Source organism: Acanthochromis polyacanthus, chromosome 22, assembly GCF_021347895.1.
Source record: "Acanthochromis polyacanthus isolate Apoly-LR-REF ecotype Palm Island chromosome 22, KAUST_Apoly_ChrSc, whole genome shotgun sequence".
NCBI classification, from domain to species: domain Eukaryota; kingdom Metazoa; phylum Chordata; class Actinopteri; family Pomacentridae; genus Acanthochromis; species Acanthochromis polyacanthus.
Window position 1 is genome coordinate 26,117,537 of NC_067134.1, and position 19,324 is coordinate 26,136,860.

General features: G+C 42.4%; 1 protein-coding gene across 5 annotated transcripts in view; it reads left to right on the top strand.

Moving 5' to 3' along the window:
- The window catches only part of LOC110958403 (radixin), a 90,028-nt gene extending 70,916 nt beyond the window's left edge, over positions 1-19,112 (top strand). For 4 of the 5 annotated variants that reach the window (XM_051942147.1, XM_051942148.1, XM_051942146.1 and 1 more), the window contains 13 exons: positions 3,658-3,741; positions 3,924-4,019; positions 5,312-5,434; positions 5,678-5,829; positions 7,633-7,716; positions 7,951-8,097; positions 9,713-9,809; positions 9,921-10,084; positions 12,065-12,195; positions 12,592-12,752; positions 12,902-12,994; positions 15,103-15,339; positions 16,433-19,112. In XM_051942147.1, the coding sequence (XP_051798107.1) occupies positions 3,658-3,741; positions 3,924-4,019; positions 5,312-5,434; positions 5,678-5,829; positions 7,633-7,716; positions 7,951-8,097; positions 9,713-9,809; positions 9,921-10,084; positions 12,065-12,195; positions 12,592-12,752; positions 12,902-12,994; positions 15,103-15,339; positions 16,433-16,597 (1,734 nt within the window). In that variant the 3' untranslated portion in view covers positions 16,598-19,112. Of the gene's footprint in view, positions 1-3,657; positions 3,742-3,923; positions 4,020-5,311; positions 5,435-5,677; positions 5,830-7,632; positions 7,717-7,950; positions 8,098-9,712; positions 9,810-9,920; positions 10,085-12,064; positions 12,196-12,591; positions 12,753-12,901; positions 12,995-15,102; positions 15,340-16,432 lie in introns of those variants that run through there. The other variant, XM_022204933.2, reaches the window with a different exon arrangement.
- The last annotated feature ends 212 nt before the right edge of the window (positions 19,113-19,324 follow it).

Genomic DNA, 19,324 nt, shown 5'->3' on the forward strand with positions numbered 1-19,324 from the left:
GCAGTAACAAGTAGCTTATGTTATTGGATGCCGGCCACTGGTGTAGATTGCCCAGAGTGACCCCCATTCATAAAGCAGACCCACCCTGTGAGAAGTTCTGGAGTGAGAGTGAATAACGTCACCAAGAACTACAAAAATATGACAGTGGTGTGCAATCGGCGCGATTAAAAGATTCAATTTAGCAAAGGACAATCAAAATATAATTGAATAAAATATCATTTAAAAGGAGAAGTTACGACCACACAGATTGATAAATAGGCAAACATGAAATAAATAACTGCAAGTCATTGTTTTTGTAGCTGAAATTATTTTTTAATTAAGTGTTAATTGGTAGAGGTTGTTTCTATAATGGAATTAACTGTCTATATCATCATCCATCCAGTGGAATGTGTGTGAGTTGCATTTCTGTTACTCATTAACTGCCAACTCCGACCAGCTTTGGACGGTTTCTTTAAACATTTTCAGCCACTTAGAACAAGTTTCCTACAGCCTGGCTTCATCAGAGGTTGCCACAGCTCTTGTACTACACGCTAGTCGGATTTCATCTTTTGTAAAACCGTAACTTTTTCCAGCCTTGCAGATTACTGGTGTGTATTGCACTTTGGGTCCCTTTCCCAGACAGGAATTAAGCCTCAGTCTTGATGTTGACTAAAATATGGTTTTCCCTCTGTGCCGAATCCTCACTCTGGCCACAAGTGTGCCGCAGAGATTTTGGCTTACATGGAACACAATATTTGTTTAAACGCAGCAACTAAATCGGTTGGAAATGGATTCAGACTGAAGGAACGTGCAATGATTTAGTGGCGTAAAGCAACAGTATGTAACATTTGTTGAGCAAATCGTCATGTCAGTCTGAACCTGCAATTTAGTGTCCATAGCAATGGTCATTTTTGTGTTACATGTCCTTTAGTGGAATAAACCCAGCTCTTTATACAACTCTGATTTACCTAAAAATGTTATTCCCACACAGTTTAAAGCCGGTGTTAAACTACCAGTAGAGTAAAGCAGATGCTACCTCTTTCTGTTGAGGTCTCTAGCTAGCAGTTAAACCTCTGTCATAATGGGTCGACTTGGCCCAGGATCAAAAACTAGTGAGTCAACAACTTTGCTTCTACAGCCAAGCATCAAGCACAAGACTTAACAAGCCAGCTAATATAATCTGCTTGTCTAACAGCAAGGACAGCTCGGCGTCTTGTTTTGAAGCCTTTTATTCAGAGAGTCTCCCATCTACAACAACAAAAAGCCGATCACAAACTTACTATTGTCCTGCCTGGTCGCTCTCTTTTTGTCTTTATAGCTTCCTCTATTCCTTCCTTCACTTTTGCCGTGACATCTGTACTGAGAGTCTTCTTCTGTCAACTAGCTTTACAGTGGTGTCCGTAATGTGAATGTTGAGCTAACTTCTACTGGGATATGCACACTTTTCCTGAGAGATCATATCGATATCCAAGTCACACTGTGCAAGAGCAGGTGTTTAGGGCTCTGAAAGAGGAGCCTGTGCCTCATCAAAATGATTTTGAAGCTGATATTTTAAGTTAAAATAGTTGCACAATGTTGCTTTAAGACTTAATCGTTTCCCTGGAAGCTGCTCGCGGTTTCCAGCCAGATAAAGCTCGTCCTTAAGTAGGTTAGATTGTGGACATGTGGGATGCAGCCCCTTTAAAATAATGTTACATAAACGGACTGTTAGGTGTAGTGTGGCCGTCCAGATATCTATAGTATGGAGAAAGTGCTGCAAGTATTCATGGGTAATTTATGAGCGTCAGACAGAGGCAGATGCATTGTGGTGTGAGCTCCCCGTGGCACAGGGGAGTCCAGCTATGTGCCGTATAGACACAAGTTTCATGGATTATTCATTGCAGGGATATTGAGAGAAACCGAGAGAGGGATGAAGGCAGGAGAGAAAAAATAAGAGGGAAGGGAGAGAAATGCAAAGTAAGCGTTCCTGAGGTTTTGTCTATAATTGCCGAGAGGAAAAAGGGTTCATTGCCACAGTTTCTTCTTTCCGTGTCCCTTTTCCTCTCCCTGCTTTCTGTATGGTCGGCTCTGCAGCAACCTCGCTGTAACTTAATCTCAAAGAGAGTATACCCCAGATCATCTCTCTTGCTTCCTGTTGCGCTTTATCTCCCCTGCTCTTTTTTTTCTCCCCCCCTCTTCTTTCACTCTTGCTAAACTTTTGTGTGCCATCTCTTCCTCTGTACTGCGCGCCTCCCTCTTTCTTTCTCTCTCTTCGTGTTGTAAACCGCCGCTGAGGCAACGTACAGCTCAGTGTGTAAGTAGGTGAGGGAGGAAGGATGTCGGATGCCTCGGAAGTCAGCCCCGCTCCGCTCTCTGCCGTCAGCTGCTGCTAGGCCCGCTGCCAGCGCCGCTTAACGAGGCACAGCCAATGACTGACTTTTATCCTCTGCTCCACCCCAACTCAGGTCCTTGAGTAGCAAGCTGCTGCCTCGAAAAAGCGGGGCTTGTTCACCCTGGCAAAGTGCTGAGAGGGTAGGAAGGAAAGGATTGCCCACATACAGAGACAATGTTTTAAAATCTAAGTCCAACACTTTTTTGAGGAAATACAATTCAAAACCGAGGGCAGTAATTTGTGGGGAAAAAAAAAAAAAAATGGATCATCGTTGTTGTATCTTCACCAAAACTTGTGTGGTTTCAGTTGGAGTCCAACATTAACACCCACCATGCACCAAATGTTGGTAGATTTTCCATTTGGTGAGTGAATCTTGGCAGGCTATCTGTCACACTGGCAGTCAAATGTTTGTGTCAAAATACTAATGTGATAAAAATCGACCATGCTGTCTGGTTTAACACGCACTCGGTATTATTGTTTTGCCACCAGTATTCTGCAAAGGCCCGCCCCTCCTCTGATTCTCTCTGATGTTTTTGTCTAAATGTAATGACCCAAACTAAGCAACAAAACACTTCTCAATTAGAGACAGAGTAGTGGTGTGCAGTTCTTTATCCAATGGGATTGCTGCGGTTTTGCAAAATCTTAACGCCTGAAAAAAAAATGCTTTATAAAAATCCTTAAAGTGGCTTCACTGGGGATAGTTTTAATCATGAAGCATTGTTTGTTTGCAAAAACTTGGCAAGGAAACTAAAAATTAAACCGATTTTCTTTCTAGTAATGTTTCTTGATTTTTACTAAAGAGGAAAAGACCTAAATAACAATGAGCTCAGAGCTGAGGTAGTCGTCATGGTACTGTTGTGTAGAAGTAACAAAATGCTGAAACGATTGTCCAGGAGTTGACTTCATGGCCTTATTAATCACTTTAATTAAACAATGGACAATTAAAAATGGGTTGCTTCTTCACAGAAACTTTGTAATGAGCGGTAAGGCGTCTGATCTTTTCCCCTGGGTCAAACCCAGATCAAGAATCCATCTGTACGAGTCCTTCATAACCCTCCTCTTGACCAGAGTTGGATTCTACCCAGCTTTGGTGATTGGGTCTTGCTATCAAGAATAGAAACACAGTTCATGATACCCTCGTATCACCGTTGCTTCACGGATTGAGTGAAGAATTTAAGGCAAAGAAAGAAAAGTTTGCACACCTGGGGATCGAGAACCAGACAGTTTACCCGATTATAACTTTTTCTTTGCAGATGTTGCTTGTGTAACAGAGCAAACAGTCAACCTCTTGTGCTTTTGTCTTCTAGATCAATGTCCGTGTGACCACCATGGATGCAGAGCTGGAGTTTGCCATCCAACCCAACACCACAGGAAAGCAGCTCTTTGACCAGGTCAGCACAGTAGTCAAACACCACAAATCTGGATGGAGACACGTTTTGTTCTCATCCCAGATTTCCGCAAACATTGTCCCACTCCGACTGGACAGCCTCAGATACAAGAAAGCTGGGATGAATTTCATTAGGATGCTTTCAAAAGCTGTAAGAAGTCTCATTTCATTTTGTTTGGCTGTTAGGTGGTGAAGACGGTGGGTCTGCGGGAGGTGTGGTTCTTCGGCCTGCAGTATGTGGACAGTAAAGGCTACATCACCTGGCTCAAACTCAACAAGAAGGTCTGTCCTCCTTTGGTTTGTTCTTCTGCTTTTGTGATAACCGCGAAAACATGCACAGCTTTTTTTTCTCCTCTTTAATTCTTCGTCAGGGTCTTTCATTCACACTTTCTGTTTCATTCTGCATCAGTGAGTGGGATTTAGCCTCGAAGCTCTGCTGTGGTCTGGAGCCTCAGTGGTGCTTAAAAGGCTTCCTCTCTCAGGCCAACACGCCCTCCAGTCTTACACCCCCACTGACACAGAGTCTCTCTGTTTCCAAGTGGGCGTGACAGAAATTCCCTCACGCTCTACAGGCATTGTGTCCTCGAGAGAGGGGCAGAAAAAAGGCAGAGAGAGAGAACCTGTGCTGAAATATCCCAGTAACATTAAAGTTCTGCGAAACATGTTCATGAACACGGATATGTTTGTGTCATAGTCCTCTATCCACTGTGGCCAGGGCAGGCTGTGAGCATGATCTTCTAACAAGTGTTCCTCCAATGGAAACTATTTTGTATGCGTCAACTGTGCACATATGCACAGCCCACCCTGCTAGCATGTGTCACCAGATAGAGAAGGATCTGTTTGGACTGACAGTGACCACATTACAGAAGTGATAAGTGATGAATATGCTTGTTTAGTACAGTCGATTAATGTGCTGTTGTTGTGGATTACAGCCTGACCAATACTAGATTTCTGAGGAAGATATACTGCTGTATGTGTCAGTATTTTAATGTATTTTTTTTCAATGTAAACAAAAGATATTTTTGATGAGGTCTTTTTTGATAGTTTCTGTGCAAATGGTTGACAAATAATGTCATCTGTGTTTTGTTTTTTTGTGGATAAACCAGGCAATGGTGGCTATTTCTTCTAAAGTAGTTTAATTATATATTAGGTATTTCTTCAATAAAAAATAAAACTTACTGAACAAACATTCAGGGGAGGATGAGGAAGAGAGAGAACATGTCAGGAAAAATAAGTCATTGATTCTTAGCTGAGTTTGGACTTATGCTTTCTGCTGAATCTGCTGGAGTCATTATTCCAGCAAACATCTGTCCTACTTGGACTTTTCTGTCAAGAAGAAAAAAAATGTTTTGTGCTTTATTACGACCTGAGAATCTCATCCTTTGTGGAAGTGTTTCAACCTACAAAAACTCCCATAACAAGCTAATATTTACTGATAAATCAAGCTGACCTCTTTGTTACTCTGCTCTGTTATGGATTAAAGAAAATACTGTTCACATGAGATGTAGCATTGATGCGAAGCTTGCGCTCTGCTGATTACTTAACATTTTCATGCTAATGTCTTTATTGTCCAGGTTACCCAGCAAGACGTGAAGAAAGAGAATCCTCTGCAGTTTAAGTTCAGAGCAAAATTCTTCCCTGAAGACGTCTCAGAGGAACTCATCCAAGAGATCACCCAGAGACTCTTCTTCTTGCAGGTAATCAGACGCTCACTGCACAAACTCATGGCTTCATCAACATTTTTACTGAGACAAATAGTGCAAAGATGATGTTATTTTATTATTTCCCAAGCTACACTTTATCATATTGTGTGATTCATTAGCATCATTCAGCTGCCACTTTGTGCTTTTTCTTTCTTTGTACACTGAAGTATAATTTGAGAAGAAACAGGCTATTGAATAAGACCCATTTGTCCCTGTCACCCACACCTGTTCTGCCAGGTCAAAGAGGCCATCCTGAACGATGAGAACTACTGTCCTCCAGAGACAGCTGTGCTGCTGGCTTCATACGCCGTCCAGGCCAAGTACGGAGACTACAGCAAAGACGTCCACAAGGCCGGGTACCTCACCCACGACAGACTGCTGCCTCAGAGGTACACGCACAAAATATGCCAGAACACGCACAGTAAAGTCAGAATTATGAGTTCCCAAGGAGAAAAGGAAAGCTTTCCTAAAATTCAGCAGGCGTGTGCTTCACTGTAAATATTTTATTTAGCAATGCAGCTCTATTGCTTCACTTTCTGTCAAATGACAAAAAGAATTACCTCTGAGTCAGCCTGCCTTTGTGCCTCTTCAGGAAGAGCCTTTATGAATCTTTGAAACTATTTCAAAGGAAGTTAGTCTAGATTAAGATAGCAAAATCAACTTGCATGAGCTGTCAGTTTGATCAGCAGCCGTGCACAGTGAGCTAACCTTGACTGCTGCCCTGCATTCTAACCTTTTAGCTAGGCTCCTTACATGCTTGCTAATACTTTATATGAACAGTCGAGACCATTGTTTTAAGAGCATAGATTAATTTATCAGAGTTAACTTGAATCCATCAGTTTTTGGCAGATTTGTGCAGAGGCGTTCATGATACAACCATTCATGAACTGGTTCTGTTCAGCCGGCCTCCTCCTCTGCCAACAGCAGTCCTTCTTGCCGTGAGCAGATTTTGTGTGAACAGAGATGGAGGGGGTGCTCATCATTACGGTGAAAAAAGATTTTATCAGTTTTAAATGGCAAAAAATAATCAGCAGTAATTTTGTGTTGTAAGTTTCGATATTGCGACAGAATTCCACAAATGCATCAATGTATGGGAAACAACGTAATAAATGCATTCAAAAATGCGTCGGTGAAGATACGAAGACGAACTCGTCTCTCCTTGATCGTTTTGAGTTTTTTTGATGGGGGGCCGTTGCCAAAGAAAATCCCCACTGCATCTCAAAACCACACTAAAGCACAGATCTGCATCTCGTGCACGCAAATTATATAATATGGACGAGCTGGAAGCATTTGCTAAGCAGAAATGGGCTAAAATCCCTCAAGAGACATGTGCCAACCTAGTTAAGAAACGGCAGTAAAACGCTGCTGACAGCTGTGAGCCGGAAAGGTCACATTACTGAGCAAGGGCTAAATTTTAATAATAATTGTTATAGTTTTGGCTTTGTCGTTTTCATTTTTTGTTGTGATTTTGTGTGTTACTAAACCATCTTAATCAAACTTCAGTGAGATTTTATCTTTATTCTTTTGGCAATTATCTCGCAAACACTTTCTGCTCACTTCCTTAGAAAATCAAAAGGTGCTGTAAAGGTTTACAAATGAGGCTCAGAGTTGTGACCTAAATGGTTTGACTCTGCCGGTCGCAGCACTTGAGACCAAGATTCAAAATATTTATTGTACCCTTAGGTAAATTCAGTTTACAGTGAGTGAGTTCTCTCGTATTGTAACACACCTAAAAAAACAACACAAGACAAGACAAAGTGACGACAGCGCTACGGCTAAAAGAGCAAGGAACATAGCCCCAAAGTAAAAGCAAGATAGATTAAAAAAATAAATTAATAAAAATGGCTAAAAATATGTCAGACCAAGCTAGATAAAAATGTGCCATCCATGAGATTAAGATGAGAGAAGCAATACAAGGAGTAACTATATTACGGACACATTTCCAAACCATGAAATGAGGCAAAAAGAGAAGACTGATTCGATAAAACAGGATCAATATAGTCCTGTCAATGTTAAAAATGGACGGTTTTCTCAGACAAAACAAACTATCTACCTTTGGTTTTCACGCAAAAATGGAAATCTGTCTCGTCCTCTGTTGGAATTTTCTATGATTTCCTCCTGAGGAAGTAATTCTGTGCTGCTCGACATTCCTTGAGGTGAACGTCAGTGTGTGTGTGTGTGTTTGTGCACAGAGTCCTGGAGCAACACAAGCTGACTAAGGAGCAATGGGAGGACAGGATACAGACTTGGCATGAAGAGCACAGAGGAATGCTCAGGTGTGTCAGACTTTCCTAATCACATTCCTGACTTCACACACTCCACAAAGATAGAAGTAAACATGTTTGAACTTGATGTGTAGTTACAAAAAAAAAAAATCCTCATTTTTGGCTAATTTTTCGTTCTTGGCCATGAGTTTTGTAAAAATAAAATGCACAGAGGTTGAATTTTGTGCTGACAGATGTGATTGTATTTGTATAAAAAGTCCTCCAACTCCTCTGGCTTTTCTCCAGAGAGGACTCGATGATGGAGTATCTTAAAATCGCCCAGGACTTGGAGATGTACGGAGTCAACTACTTTGAGATCAAAAACAAGAAGGGCACGCAGCTGTGGCTGGGCGTGGATGCTCTCGGCCTCAACATCTACGAACACGAGGACAAGTAAGAGACGCACAAACAGAACGTTGCTTAAGTCCGAGGGGGGGGAAAAAAACTAACGTGGGACTAATTCTGTAACGTAGTGATGAAACTGCACTTCAGCTTTCAAAATGTTTCCTCTTTTTGGATGCATTGTCTTTAAAAAATTAATTCTTACATCCAGATTGTGTGTTGATGTTCCAAAAGGGATGTTTTGACGTTAATCCCGTCACACAGGCATATTGTTTTCAAAGCTGCAGTTAAAGACAAAGGCTTCTAAGGCGGCGTGTCACAATCAGACGTGTGTTCAGGCATGTCATCATAACGCCGTCTGTTAGACTTTCTGCCACAACCTCACCACAAAATCAGAGCAAAACTTGAGTCATAGTAATTCAAATACAAACCATGAGAAGGTACATTCAGATTTTACAGAAACCTGTATTTGCTCTGAGCAGTTTTACACCATAAAGTGAATGGAATAGAATAAGCAAAGCCGAGTGGAATGCTTCCCTCTGATCACCTCTTTGCCTCTCTCTGGGTCCTTTTCAATTACATTTTGTGAGTGAATTGAATTCTGAGTGAAGGGTTTTAATATGTTTAATAGATTTCCAGCAACTTTAATCATCCAAACCAGTTGGCAAGGGATTTAAACGCTCACCAGACAGGGATAATTATGTGGGCTTTGTGTAGGCTACAGAGCACACACTGTGGCATTTCAAACAGTTCTGTTTGGCTTTGACATTGTTAAAGTCATGATATATATTTATTGTGGCTTAAGGCTGAATCTGTGGAAGCAGTTTGCAGACTTTCTTTTTTTTAAATCAATAGTTGGGTGGTGTAGCGCATATAAATCTGAAACTTTGTACCATAATGTGGATCCATCTGCCAACAAATGTTACATTGTTGTAGAGCTAACACTGAAATTGCTTTTGCAACATTTTATAGTAAAAAATATCATGCCGTCTAATGGCTAATCAACAGAAAGAGGACAAATCTGTAGTATTTCTAAGCTGCAAATTATAAATAATTATTGCACAAAGAGTCCAACAAGTTTAGAGGAAACGGATATTTTTAGAACCGAGGGAAAGGTGGGGAAAGGAAAGCAGTCTTTCCTGTCCTCTCTGTTTCGTTTTTTTCCCCCATTTGTTGGAGAAAGGATGGATTTAATCACTGCTCTCATAGTATTTCCTCTCACTGACTCTCCGCTTTGCCTTTTTGTCCGTTATGTGGGGTCATCGCAGCTGTCATCCTTCTTCCCTTGTCCAGGTGACATGTGAAGGAAACGAGAAAGATTGCAACACTAAGATAGCACAGGGTAGTTTCTGTCTCTCTGTAGGCAGCGGCTTCCTCGCTATCCCTTTCCTTTCTGTCTTTTTATTTCTTGATCAGAGAGCTTCCGTTATCTTTGTAATTCTTGGCAGCAAGTAGTTTTTGACGTGTTTTCACTCCTCCACTCTTACGAGATTTTTTTTTTTTCCACTTAAACACTAAAAAAGTCAATCGAAACTCTTTTCTGTGTCATAATTTCCTGCAGTGTGGTCTGTTTATATGAGGCACCATCTGCTGGCAGAATTCTATAAAACATGCCGTTACATCCTGTCCTCAGCGCTCACCAGTGACCATGTTTTAATATTTTCAGGTTGACACCAAAGATCGGCTTCCCCTGGAGTGAGATCCGAAACATCTCTTTCAATGACAAGAAGTTTGTCATCAAACCTATTGACAAGAAAGCACCTGTGAGTCAGATTTATCAAAAAAGCCGAACACTCCGCCGGTATTTTAGCTTTCAGCTTTATGCAAATGCTTTATATTATATCTGCATTTTGTCTCTTTTTAAATACTTGCAGGACTTTGTGTTTTACGCCCCACGACTGCGCATCAACAAGCGTATTTTGGCGTTGTGTATGGGTAACCACGAGTTGTACATGAGGAGGAGAAAGCCGGACACCATCGAGGTGCAGCAGATGAAAGCTCAAGCTCGGGAGGAGAAGCATCACAAACAGATGGAGAGGTACTGCAAGGGCGCACTCACGACCAGATAGACATTTTATTTATGCAACGTCTATGCGTTTATTTGTTACCTGTGCTGCTCTAAAACAAGGTGTGATCAAGAAGTTTAAAGTCTACATATAAAAAGCAAAAACCCTTGATGTTTATGTGGCCGTCTTCCCCTTCAAAGTAGCCCTGTTGTTCAGTGATACTCCGCCTCCAGCGCTCCTGCCAACTTCTGGAAGTCAAGTTTACAAACATGTCAAGCATCATCTGGGGCAAGTGTAACAGGAAGACGTTGCAAGAAGTCAAATGGAGCTAATAGGGCGGGCAGTTATGTCGGTATTGACATTGCCCCACAGTTCAGGCAGAATGTTCTCCCTTAGACACTACGGGATCTTAAAGCAGATCTCAGTCCTTTTCCACCAAAAAGAACCAGGTGCTAGTTTGGGGCTGATGCTTAGTTGGTTCAAATCTTGCGCCGCCTAAGAACCGGTTTGCTTTTCCATTGACAAGGAGCCGACTTAGAGCGTCACCGTAGAGCGTCATTGCATCACTGTAAAACGTGCATGTGTAGCCGTTCCGCAACGTTCGTGCACCGTAAACGTGCTCATGCTGTTCCTGAGTTTTCAAGCATACATTGCGATCCAGAAACAAATCAAGCAAACTGTTAGTAGCTACCTGTTTTCATCGTAGTCACAGGCTACGATGACGACACTTCAGAAAACTGGTAATTATCAGACCTGTTTTGATTCTTAAAGGTGAACTTCGTTTTTTTTTCAACCTGGGGTCTGTTTCCACATGTAATTTCTTACATGTGAGTGATGGAGAAATTAATTTTCGAAATGGCTCCAGTATTTAGCCAGGCAGGCAGCTTAGCAGCTCAGCTAGCAGCTCGGCTAGCGAAAAGTATGGGGCAGCTGGCCCCCCCGCGTCAAAGTCCGCCCTAACATGCTTTAGCGCCGCACTGACCAGCTCAGATAGTCTCAACGAGTGTCCCACAAGATACTAGAGATGAGAAGTGAATAAAAACCTCCACATTACCTGGTGATCGCTCTTTGTTGTGGTCTGTATCCAAATCTCAGGACGCTAGAAAGCAAATCTCGTTCCGAAATCGCGTGAGAGCTCGCAAAATCACGCCAAAAGCTCTCGCGCGATTTCGCAAGCTCTCGCACTCTTGCACTAACACACCACCGTGGTGGTGTATAGATGATCTTCAGGTTAGAGGTCAGCTGTTGCCTGAGCACATCCGCGATCACGCTACCGGTGTCCATATTTACGCCAGTAAAACACAAACGCTACTACTATTACTCACTAGGTTGTTTAAAATTGTAGTTCTGTGTTTTCGTCGTTGGTCACTGTAACCCCACCTCCGGCCCATGACGTCCTCGGTTCTTAACTCTGACCCAGCAAAGAGTTGGTGCCTGAAAAGCACCAGTTTTTGGAGCTTAGTTGGTGAGAACAAAAAGAACTGGTGCTAAGTCAGGCACTGGCTCTGAACTGGTCGAAAAGGGACCAGTAAAAGTAAAAAAAAAAAAACATCAAAAAGGCTGTTAATGAAGTGCTGATGGGCAACATCACACAGAATCCAGACCTAAGAGAGTCACTGCTCACACCTGTTGCATTCACACGTCTGAACCTTTTGATCACACCTTGTAGTTTTCAGTGCAACTGCTCTCCATTTCACTTAATTTTAAAATGCAGAAATGTAGCACAAGTACTTCTACCTAACAAATGGAGATTAGATGGATTCATATTTGTTTACTATAAAGAGCAGCTGATGCAGTCGAGGCTTTCCACTAGAGGGCAGTCTTTGCTCTCTAACACATGAGCTGAAGCAGGTGTCTTATTCAAAGCAGCTCAGCTTTTTTCAGATCCCAGTTAGAGGGCTTAATCTGCTGTGTTTCTCTGCTTTTGTTTCAGTCATGTAATAAAATGTGTATCTCTAACCTAAAATAAACTCAAAAAGTAATCTGGAACGTCTGCTCGCAAATGCTCCCAGGGCCCAGCTGGAGAACGAAAAGAAGAAGCGAGAGCACGCAGAGAAGGAGAAGGAAAGGATAGAACGTGAGAAAGAAGAGCTCATGGAGAGGCTGAGGCTGATTGAAGAGCAGACGATGAAAGCTCAGAAAGGTGCCCGTTTCTCTTTTCAACCATCCATCTGCTCGCTTATCTTTGCTGCCGCCTCCCTCTTCCCTCCTTCTGTCTGTCAAATTAGAGAATCTCTCCAGGGCTGTAAGTCAAGGCCAGATTTGTCTGTTCATCCTGCTTGTATAACCGGAGTGAAGTGAAAAGTTAATTGAAGCCATTGCTCTTTCATCTCTCTGTTTTTTTTTTTTTACTGTTTCCTAATTTATTTGTTTTTTTCCGTTGAACCCTGTTTGATGCCTTGTTATGGATACTTATCTGCAATAGAGGTCAAAATACAATTTAGAGACCGTGATGTATTCCTGAGTGCGCTCTGTTCAGATTTACATCCTTATTTGAATGATTTTGCACCTCATGTGTGACATGTTTGCTCGTCCACAGAGCTCGAGGAACAGACTCGGCGGGCCATGGAGCTAGAGCAAGAAAGAAAGAGAGCCAGGGAGGAGGCCGAGCGGCTGGAGAGAGACCGACGAGCGGCTGAGGAGGCCAAGGCAGAGCTGGCCAAACAGGCTGCCGACCAGCAGAAGAACCAAGAACAGCTAGTGTGTATCTGTTTGGCTGGCAGTGTGAACATTCCCAGACTGTTAGAGACTGACGTGTTTAAGTTTTTGCATATAGAAGGCGCTGGTGTGTTTTCATATTTAGGCATTTACAGAGCATCTGTAACAAGGCTGTCTGTGTCTTATCCCAGGCTACTGAACTGGCTGAATTCACAGCAAAGATTGCCCTCCTAGAAGACGCCAAGAGGAAGAAAGAGGACGAGGCCACCGAGTGGCAGCACAAGGTACAGCAGCTCCATCACTGGCTTCATAGTGAGATCAATGAGATAAATGTTTCCAACTGTTGCATGCTGTGTCTGAGTCTTCTGCTCAGCTTTAGTTAAACCAATAATTGGATCAGAACAAATGGAGTCACTTGTTGGGAATGAAATTATCAACCTGCTCCCCACTTAGAGGCGTTCAGTCAGAATCCTACAGATGGTCGCTTCACACCGTCAGCCATGCAGACACCAGATGTCAGAACCTGAGTTTTCTCTCACAATGAGCAGGATCACGAATGCAGCAACACATCATCAGTAGGGCAGAACAAACCAGTCTCACCCTGATCATGTTTACGTCAATTCAATTTTATTTACATAGCACCAGTGACGGGTCTAATTGTCTCAGGACACTTTACAGAACCAATATGCCTGAACCCTCTTTCCAACAGCTCCAACATTTGGGCTTTCAGGGAGGGGTCGAAGAGGAAAGAACAGTTCTGTGCAGGACTCCACACTGCAAACTTTTTATTCAGTGTGTCGGGTAAGGGGGAGCTTTACCTTCAAATACGATAGATTTGGGTGAAGAAGTCAAATTTTTAAAAAGATGATTATCATATGCCTAAACATGTATTCTTTCTCCTGATTATTTTTTAAATTTGATTGCCTATATAGTGAGTCATCATCAATCATAAACTTTAAGTGCCGATTTCTCAAAACTTGATTTTCGGACACGCCTAAACTGCCCCTTAAAACTGCCCATTTTTGGCATGCTGCTAGTACAGGCCATGTAGAATGCACCTATTAGCCTTTTTTTTTTTTGATAACTTCATCCTATGCTGAGTTATATGCGAAAGTCTTTGTAGCAATTGTTTTGTTTCATTACCATGGTAACCACAGTGAAATATGACAAAATGCCTAATAGGTGCACAGGTCCATACTTAAAGTACTACGTGGTGCATTGGTATCATTTTATGTTAAATATTGCATGAGAGTTTGCTTGGGGGGAAATACAAGATGTAACTTCAGATTCCATAATTCAACATTATTTAATTTCAATCCAGTTGTTCAAAATGGAAAAAAAAATTGGTTTCACAGTGAAGTTGGTGTTTAGAGGTCTCTAAAAATGTACAGGTTGCATACCTTATCTTAAAAAGTGTGTGCAATATGAAACTTTCAACATTGGTCATTTTTAATACTCGGCCGGGTGAAGCTCCCCTAAAATCTCAAGTGGTGGCAATGTGCTAGTGCATGACGGTCATAAAACTGTATTGGTGTTGCTCTAACCGCCTCAGACAGCTACTGTGTTAGCCACAGTGGTGGAAGCAGTACTTTTGTACCTTTGATGTACTGCGGTATTTACACTTAGAGATGTGGAGCGAAGCTGCATGCGTTGTTCAGAGAGCAGAGATGAAGCATCGCTCTGTTTCATCTTGGACAAATATGACATTAGAACGCCCTGCTTTAGTACTGCAGCTGCCACGGCCTGCAATGTGGGGCGTTTAGGGGAGGCTGGTAAATTGTAGTGTCTGTCCATGAGATATTTGTCAACTGAATTTCCCTCTGGGGATAAAAAGTCAGTCTAAGTCTAAGAACATGTTCAGCAGTTGATATGTTTTGTCTGTGACAAAGTGGGAGATGTGACCAAATAAGAAAAGGTCTGGAGCCCCGGGTCTGTGTTGGATTCATAAAAACACAGAAAATGTGATATTTTATTTTCTAAAACACAAAAAAGGAGAGCTTAATTACAAAATGGAGTATGCACTGAATCCTAACATTTGATTAAGCTCTCACCCCTAGTATTTATCTCACATTTTATCTCACTGAACACCTATAAATACTAACACAAAATCTCACATTTGCCTCCAAAAATATGACATATTTTGTAAAATCTGAATATCTACGTTGTCTGGAAACCTTTTGTAATTAAACACACCATTTTGCGGTTCATACAAAAAACACGCCTGCAGTGTTTGCGGCTCGAGTCTGTAGGAGGCATCACACTTAAAATCACACCTGGTCTGGTGTCGACAACTCAGCCACAGCTTTCACACTGTTGGTCTGCTAGAGTACTTTGCTTTTACTCGTCTGACGCTTCTGTCCCTGTCTTACCGTTGTCGTGTCCCTTCCTGCAGGCTCTGTCTGCTCAGGAGGACCTGGAGAAGACCAAGGAAGAGCTGAAGACTGCGATGACGGTGGTGCCAGCACCTCCAGGCGGCCACGCCGAGAGCGAGCACGACGAGCAGGACGAGAACCACGCCGAGGCCAGCGCAGAGCTCTCCAACGAGGGAGTGAGCCAGCTGGACCTGCGCAGTGAAGAGGCTCGCGTCACTGAAGCCCAGAAGAACGAGAGGGTCAAGCAGCAGCTGCAGGTAAGAGAGCAGTGGCAGCATTCGGGTGGGCTTCAAAATGCATGTGGGCCAAGTTTAGCCTCTCAGAGACGTTCGAAATGTTCCACTGAAGGGCTAGATGGACATTTTTGTTTCATAAAATAGAAACCTAATACAATCAAATTTAAAATCCTTTTTTTTTTTTTTTTTTAGTTCACCCCCCCCCCCTTTGTGAAGTCACTAAAATGAAGCTTAAACAAAGGAATTAGTTTCAAAGCTTGCTCTTTTCATCTGAGCGATGTTCATCTCTTTAAACACAAGTTCACTTAATTTTATTTATCCAGGAGAGACTTGGGTCTCACAAACACAAATAACAACAAGACTATATTATTTTCTAACAGCAGTTATGTTGCAAAGAAGAAAGACCGGCCAAGCAATGGCAGATAAGGGTAAGATGCGGCACATCTGTCTGTCCGTTCTTCTTTGAACTCCTGCTTTTAACAGGAGGAGATGTGCTGGCTTAGACGGTAGCCTGGCTTTAAAGCAGACCTCCTGGTAATTAACCAGTCAAACACATCCAATCCACTCATATTTTTCATAATGCTGAATGTATTACAGAGGCTGTAGAGCGAAGCTTGGCTACTGCATAGGCCAGGACTTTTACTGAAGCTATGGCAAGAAGAGTTTAGACTATTTCAACGATCAAAACAATCACACACAGGTCTGTGTCTGCACCTGTCGGCTTACATTTTCCTTCCCAAAGAACAGCGATGAAGAAACTGGCTTTGGCCAAACCAGTATTCATGCTGACTCCTGCTTCTGTCTTTAAAACAAGTTCCACAGCTGATTACTTGTTCAGTGAGCAATGAGGACGCTGCGACACATAAATATCCAGAGGCTAAAGATAAATGGCTTTGCGTCAATCAGGTGTTGTACAATGAGGCGTATTTCCCTTTTTTCTCTTCTGCAATTGCGTCTCGTTTCTTTTTGTCACCCGTCTCATCTGCAGCCTCTGTGCCCCCTCACCACCCCACCGGTGTTTTCCTTTTATGTCGTTTCCTTTGATTGTTTTGTGCACCTTTTTCATTTTCCTTTTCTCTTCAACCTCTCTTCCTTCTTCTCTCTGATCTCTCAGACGTTAAGTTCAGAGTTGGCCCAGGCCAGAGACGAAACCAAGAAGACACAGAATGACGTTCTACACGCAGAGAACGTGAAAGCAGGCCGAGACAAATACAAAACGCTGCGGCAGATCCGACAGGGCAACACGAAGCAGCGCATCGACGAGTTTGAATCCATGTGAGGACGGCGCCTCTGTCCCAAACTTTCCCCTTAACGGCTGCTTGATTTTCACGGACAACAGACGCCGCCGTCCTTCTAATCCTACCAAGCCTCCCTGACGTCCCCCAGGCAATCTTGAGAAATCGTCTTGCCAGACTTTGCCAAAGTCCTGCTCCACATCTCCATTCTGAAAGTCTGGATTCCTCCGTGACGTGGAGCTGCCTACACGCCACTCTGAACAAGCAAATTATCATCGAATTGCCGAGATTCATCTGTAACCCGTCGGCGCAGGGGAAAAGAGTGACTTTAAAACCAAAACGGAAACAATTGGATTTTTTTATTTTGAGTAAACATGGCCATAGAAAGCTACTTTTTGTTGTTTTCTTTGTTGTTGTTTTTGCTTGACGACTTGTATGCAAAGCTTTAGTATGATTCCATGTCTTCAGTTTAAGATTACCTGTCCTCTACTTGTTTTTAAGTTGTTTCCCTCTGCTTTTGTTTGACTCGTTTTATTGATGATGCCCGTCTTTTTAGTTGTCTATCGAACACATCCAGGCTGCAAATAAGGACTGGAGTTTGGGGATGAATGAGGTCACCGTTGTCGTCGGGCGTCAGAGCGCTTCTGCGTCACATCACGTCAAAAACATATCACATGCTAGGTATGCTAGCACTGTTAGCATCTGTAAGTCATTGGAGAGCTGAGCTGAGATCATTTCACTCAATTCAAACTATAAACATTTATAAGTATGTACAAAAAAGATATAACACTGCAGTATTTTAATAGTTTCATTAAAGGCAAAATATCAAGAAAGGCAATATTTTCAGATTTTAAATGAAATCTTTTCTGTGAATGAAATGGAAGCGAGTCGACCCTCGTCGGGGAAAGAGCCGCCCGACTTGTCACACGGCAGGTTTTGACGAACGAATGTAGCAAAGGTAACAAAGGGAAAGTGTTTTTTGTTTGTTTTTTTTACATGCAGAGGTCACAGGATAGCGTGTTGTCACCGAGCTATCGCCCACAAGCTTCAAAAGTACCGCGAAGATAAGCTAATTGGTCGTAGCGTAGCCGCGTGTTTGTGTTCCCCAGCAGCACCCTGGTGTTTGATTCCCAGTCACCATAGATGGTTTTCTCTGCCTGCCAGCTCACAAAGGAACCCAGGAAGTTAAAAGGACGGGCAGAGGAACGGCCAGCTGTTCGTCTGTCCGTCCTTCCAGATGTTTGAGTGCTTGTGTGGTTGAATGAGTGTGTGGAAGCTGAGGCCTGGCACCTCTCTGGCTGGAGAGCTTATGAAAACATCAGTCCCAACCCGGGGCAAATCTCTACCTCAGTAATAATAGTAATGGTGACTGACAGTCAAACACTCAAGGTGCTATTCCCCTCCTCTCTCCAGCTTTTCATTTAAATAAAATAATAAAAAAGGTCAAGATTTTACTTCATTGCTGTTACATCTTTGGGCGGTACTCCTGGGCAGGTTCTTTGTGGTTGGTTAAGAGAGCGTTTAGGATTTAGAAAAACAGTTATTTCTCACATTTAAAGCCAGTTTTACACGACCGTCTCTCCCGATGAAGCGGTTCATTCACTTAAAACGAGCCCCGAACAATAAACAAATGCAGCAGAAGATTTTCAGAAGACGCTAGATCAATTTATCTGGCAGCTTCCTCGAAACCTCTTTTAAAAGAAGGCTCTTGTGTCCATTAAAGGCCTTGAGTGACTGTTGCAGTTCCACTTTAAGGAGACGGTTTGATGGAATCTTGGGACTGAGACTTTGTGAATTTGTGAAGTCATGAGCTGCTCTTAAAGTAAACAAACCTCGCTACTGTTTTTGATGGAGATAAGGTCAATGTTTCCCGCAGAAATCTTTCTAATTTCACATCTAACAGACAACAAATTGACTCCACCTTTTTGTGGTGTGGGTGCATTTTTGAAATGAGTGAACATGAACCTTCCTCTTTTTTTTTATTAACAATATGATGGAAAATGTTAAATGGTAATATTTGTTCTGCTAGACTTGACAGCTGGTGTAGGTTGATTTTTTTTTTTTTTTTTTTTTTAATAGTCCGAGTTTTAAAGTCAAAGCACATGTATGAAAGCAGACACTGAAGCCTGCCTTTTGTGTTTAACTTCACAGTGTCCGTTTGTTAGCATTGTGTTTGCCATAGCAGGTGGAAAAATAAGGTCCTGTGCTTCCAGCTCATGTTTTTGTATTGTGTTCAAAGATCCTAAACCAGCAGCACGCATCGCTTCATCGGACGGCTTCAGTGGAGGGGAAAACGCTGGTTGACGTGTCCACGCCCTCCGAACGTCCACGCTGGAGCTGCGAGGCTTCGGTTCGGCTCCAGCGGAACGTTACCGGTTCTCCTGTCCCCTCCAGTGAAGCCGGCGTCCGCGATGATGCGTGCTCTGGCACCAGCTGTCACGTTCTGCTTTTTTTTGTTTTTCTTTTCCTTCTGTTCATTTTAGTTTTCTCTAAGATAGAAGGCACAGGTGGATTGCAGTCCATTTCATTGGTTCACAAATAAAAGTTTTAAATTTTCAACGTGTGTTTTGGACAATTTGTTTTCTGTCAGTCATCGATGTTGGCGTTAAAATAAGCTCAAAGTATTGAAACCAATATTTTTAAATGAATTAACTAAAAAAACTACCTTATGTACACTAGCATTCAGAAGTTTGGGGCCACTTAGAAACGTCCTGATTTTTGAAATAAAAGCAGTTTTTATTCAATGAAGATGACTTTAAATGAATCATAAA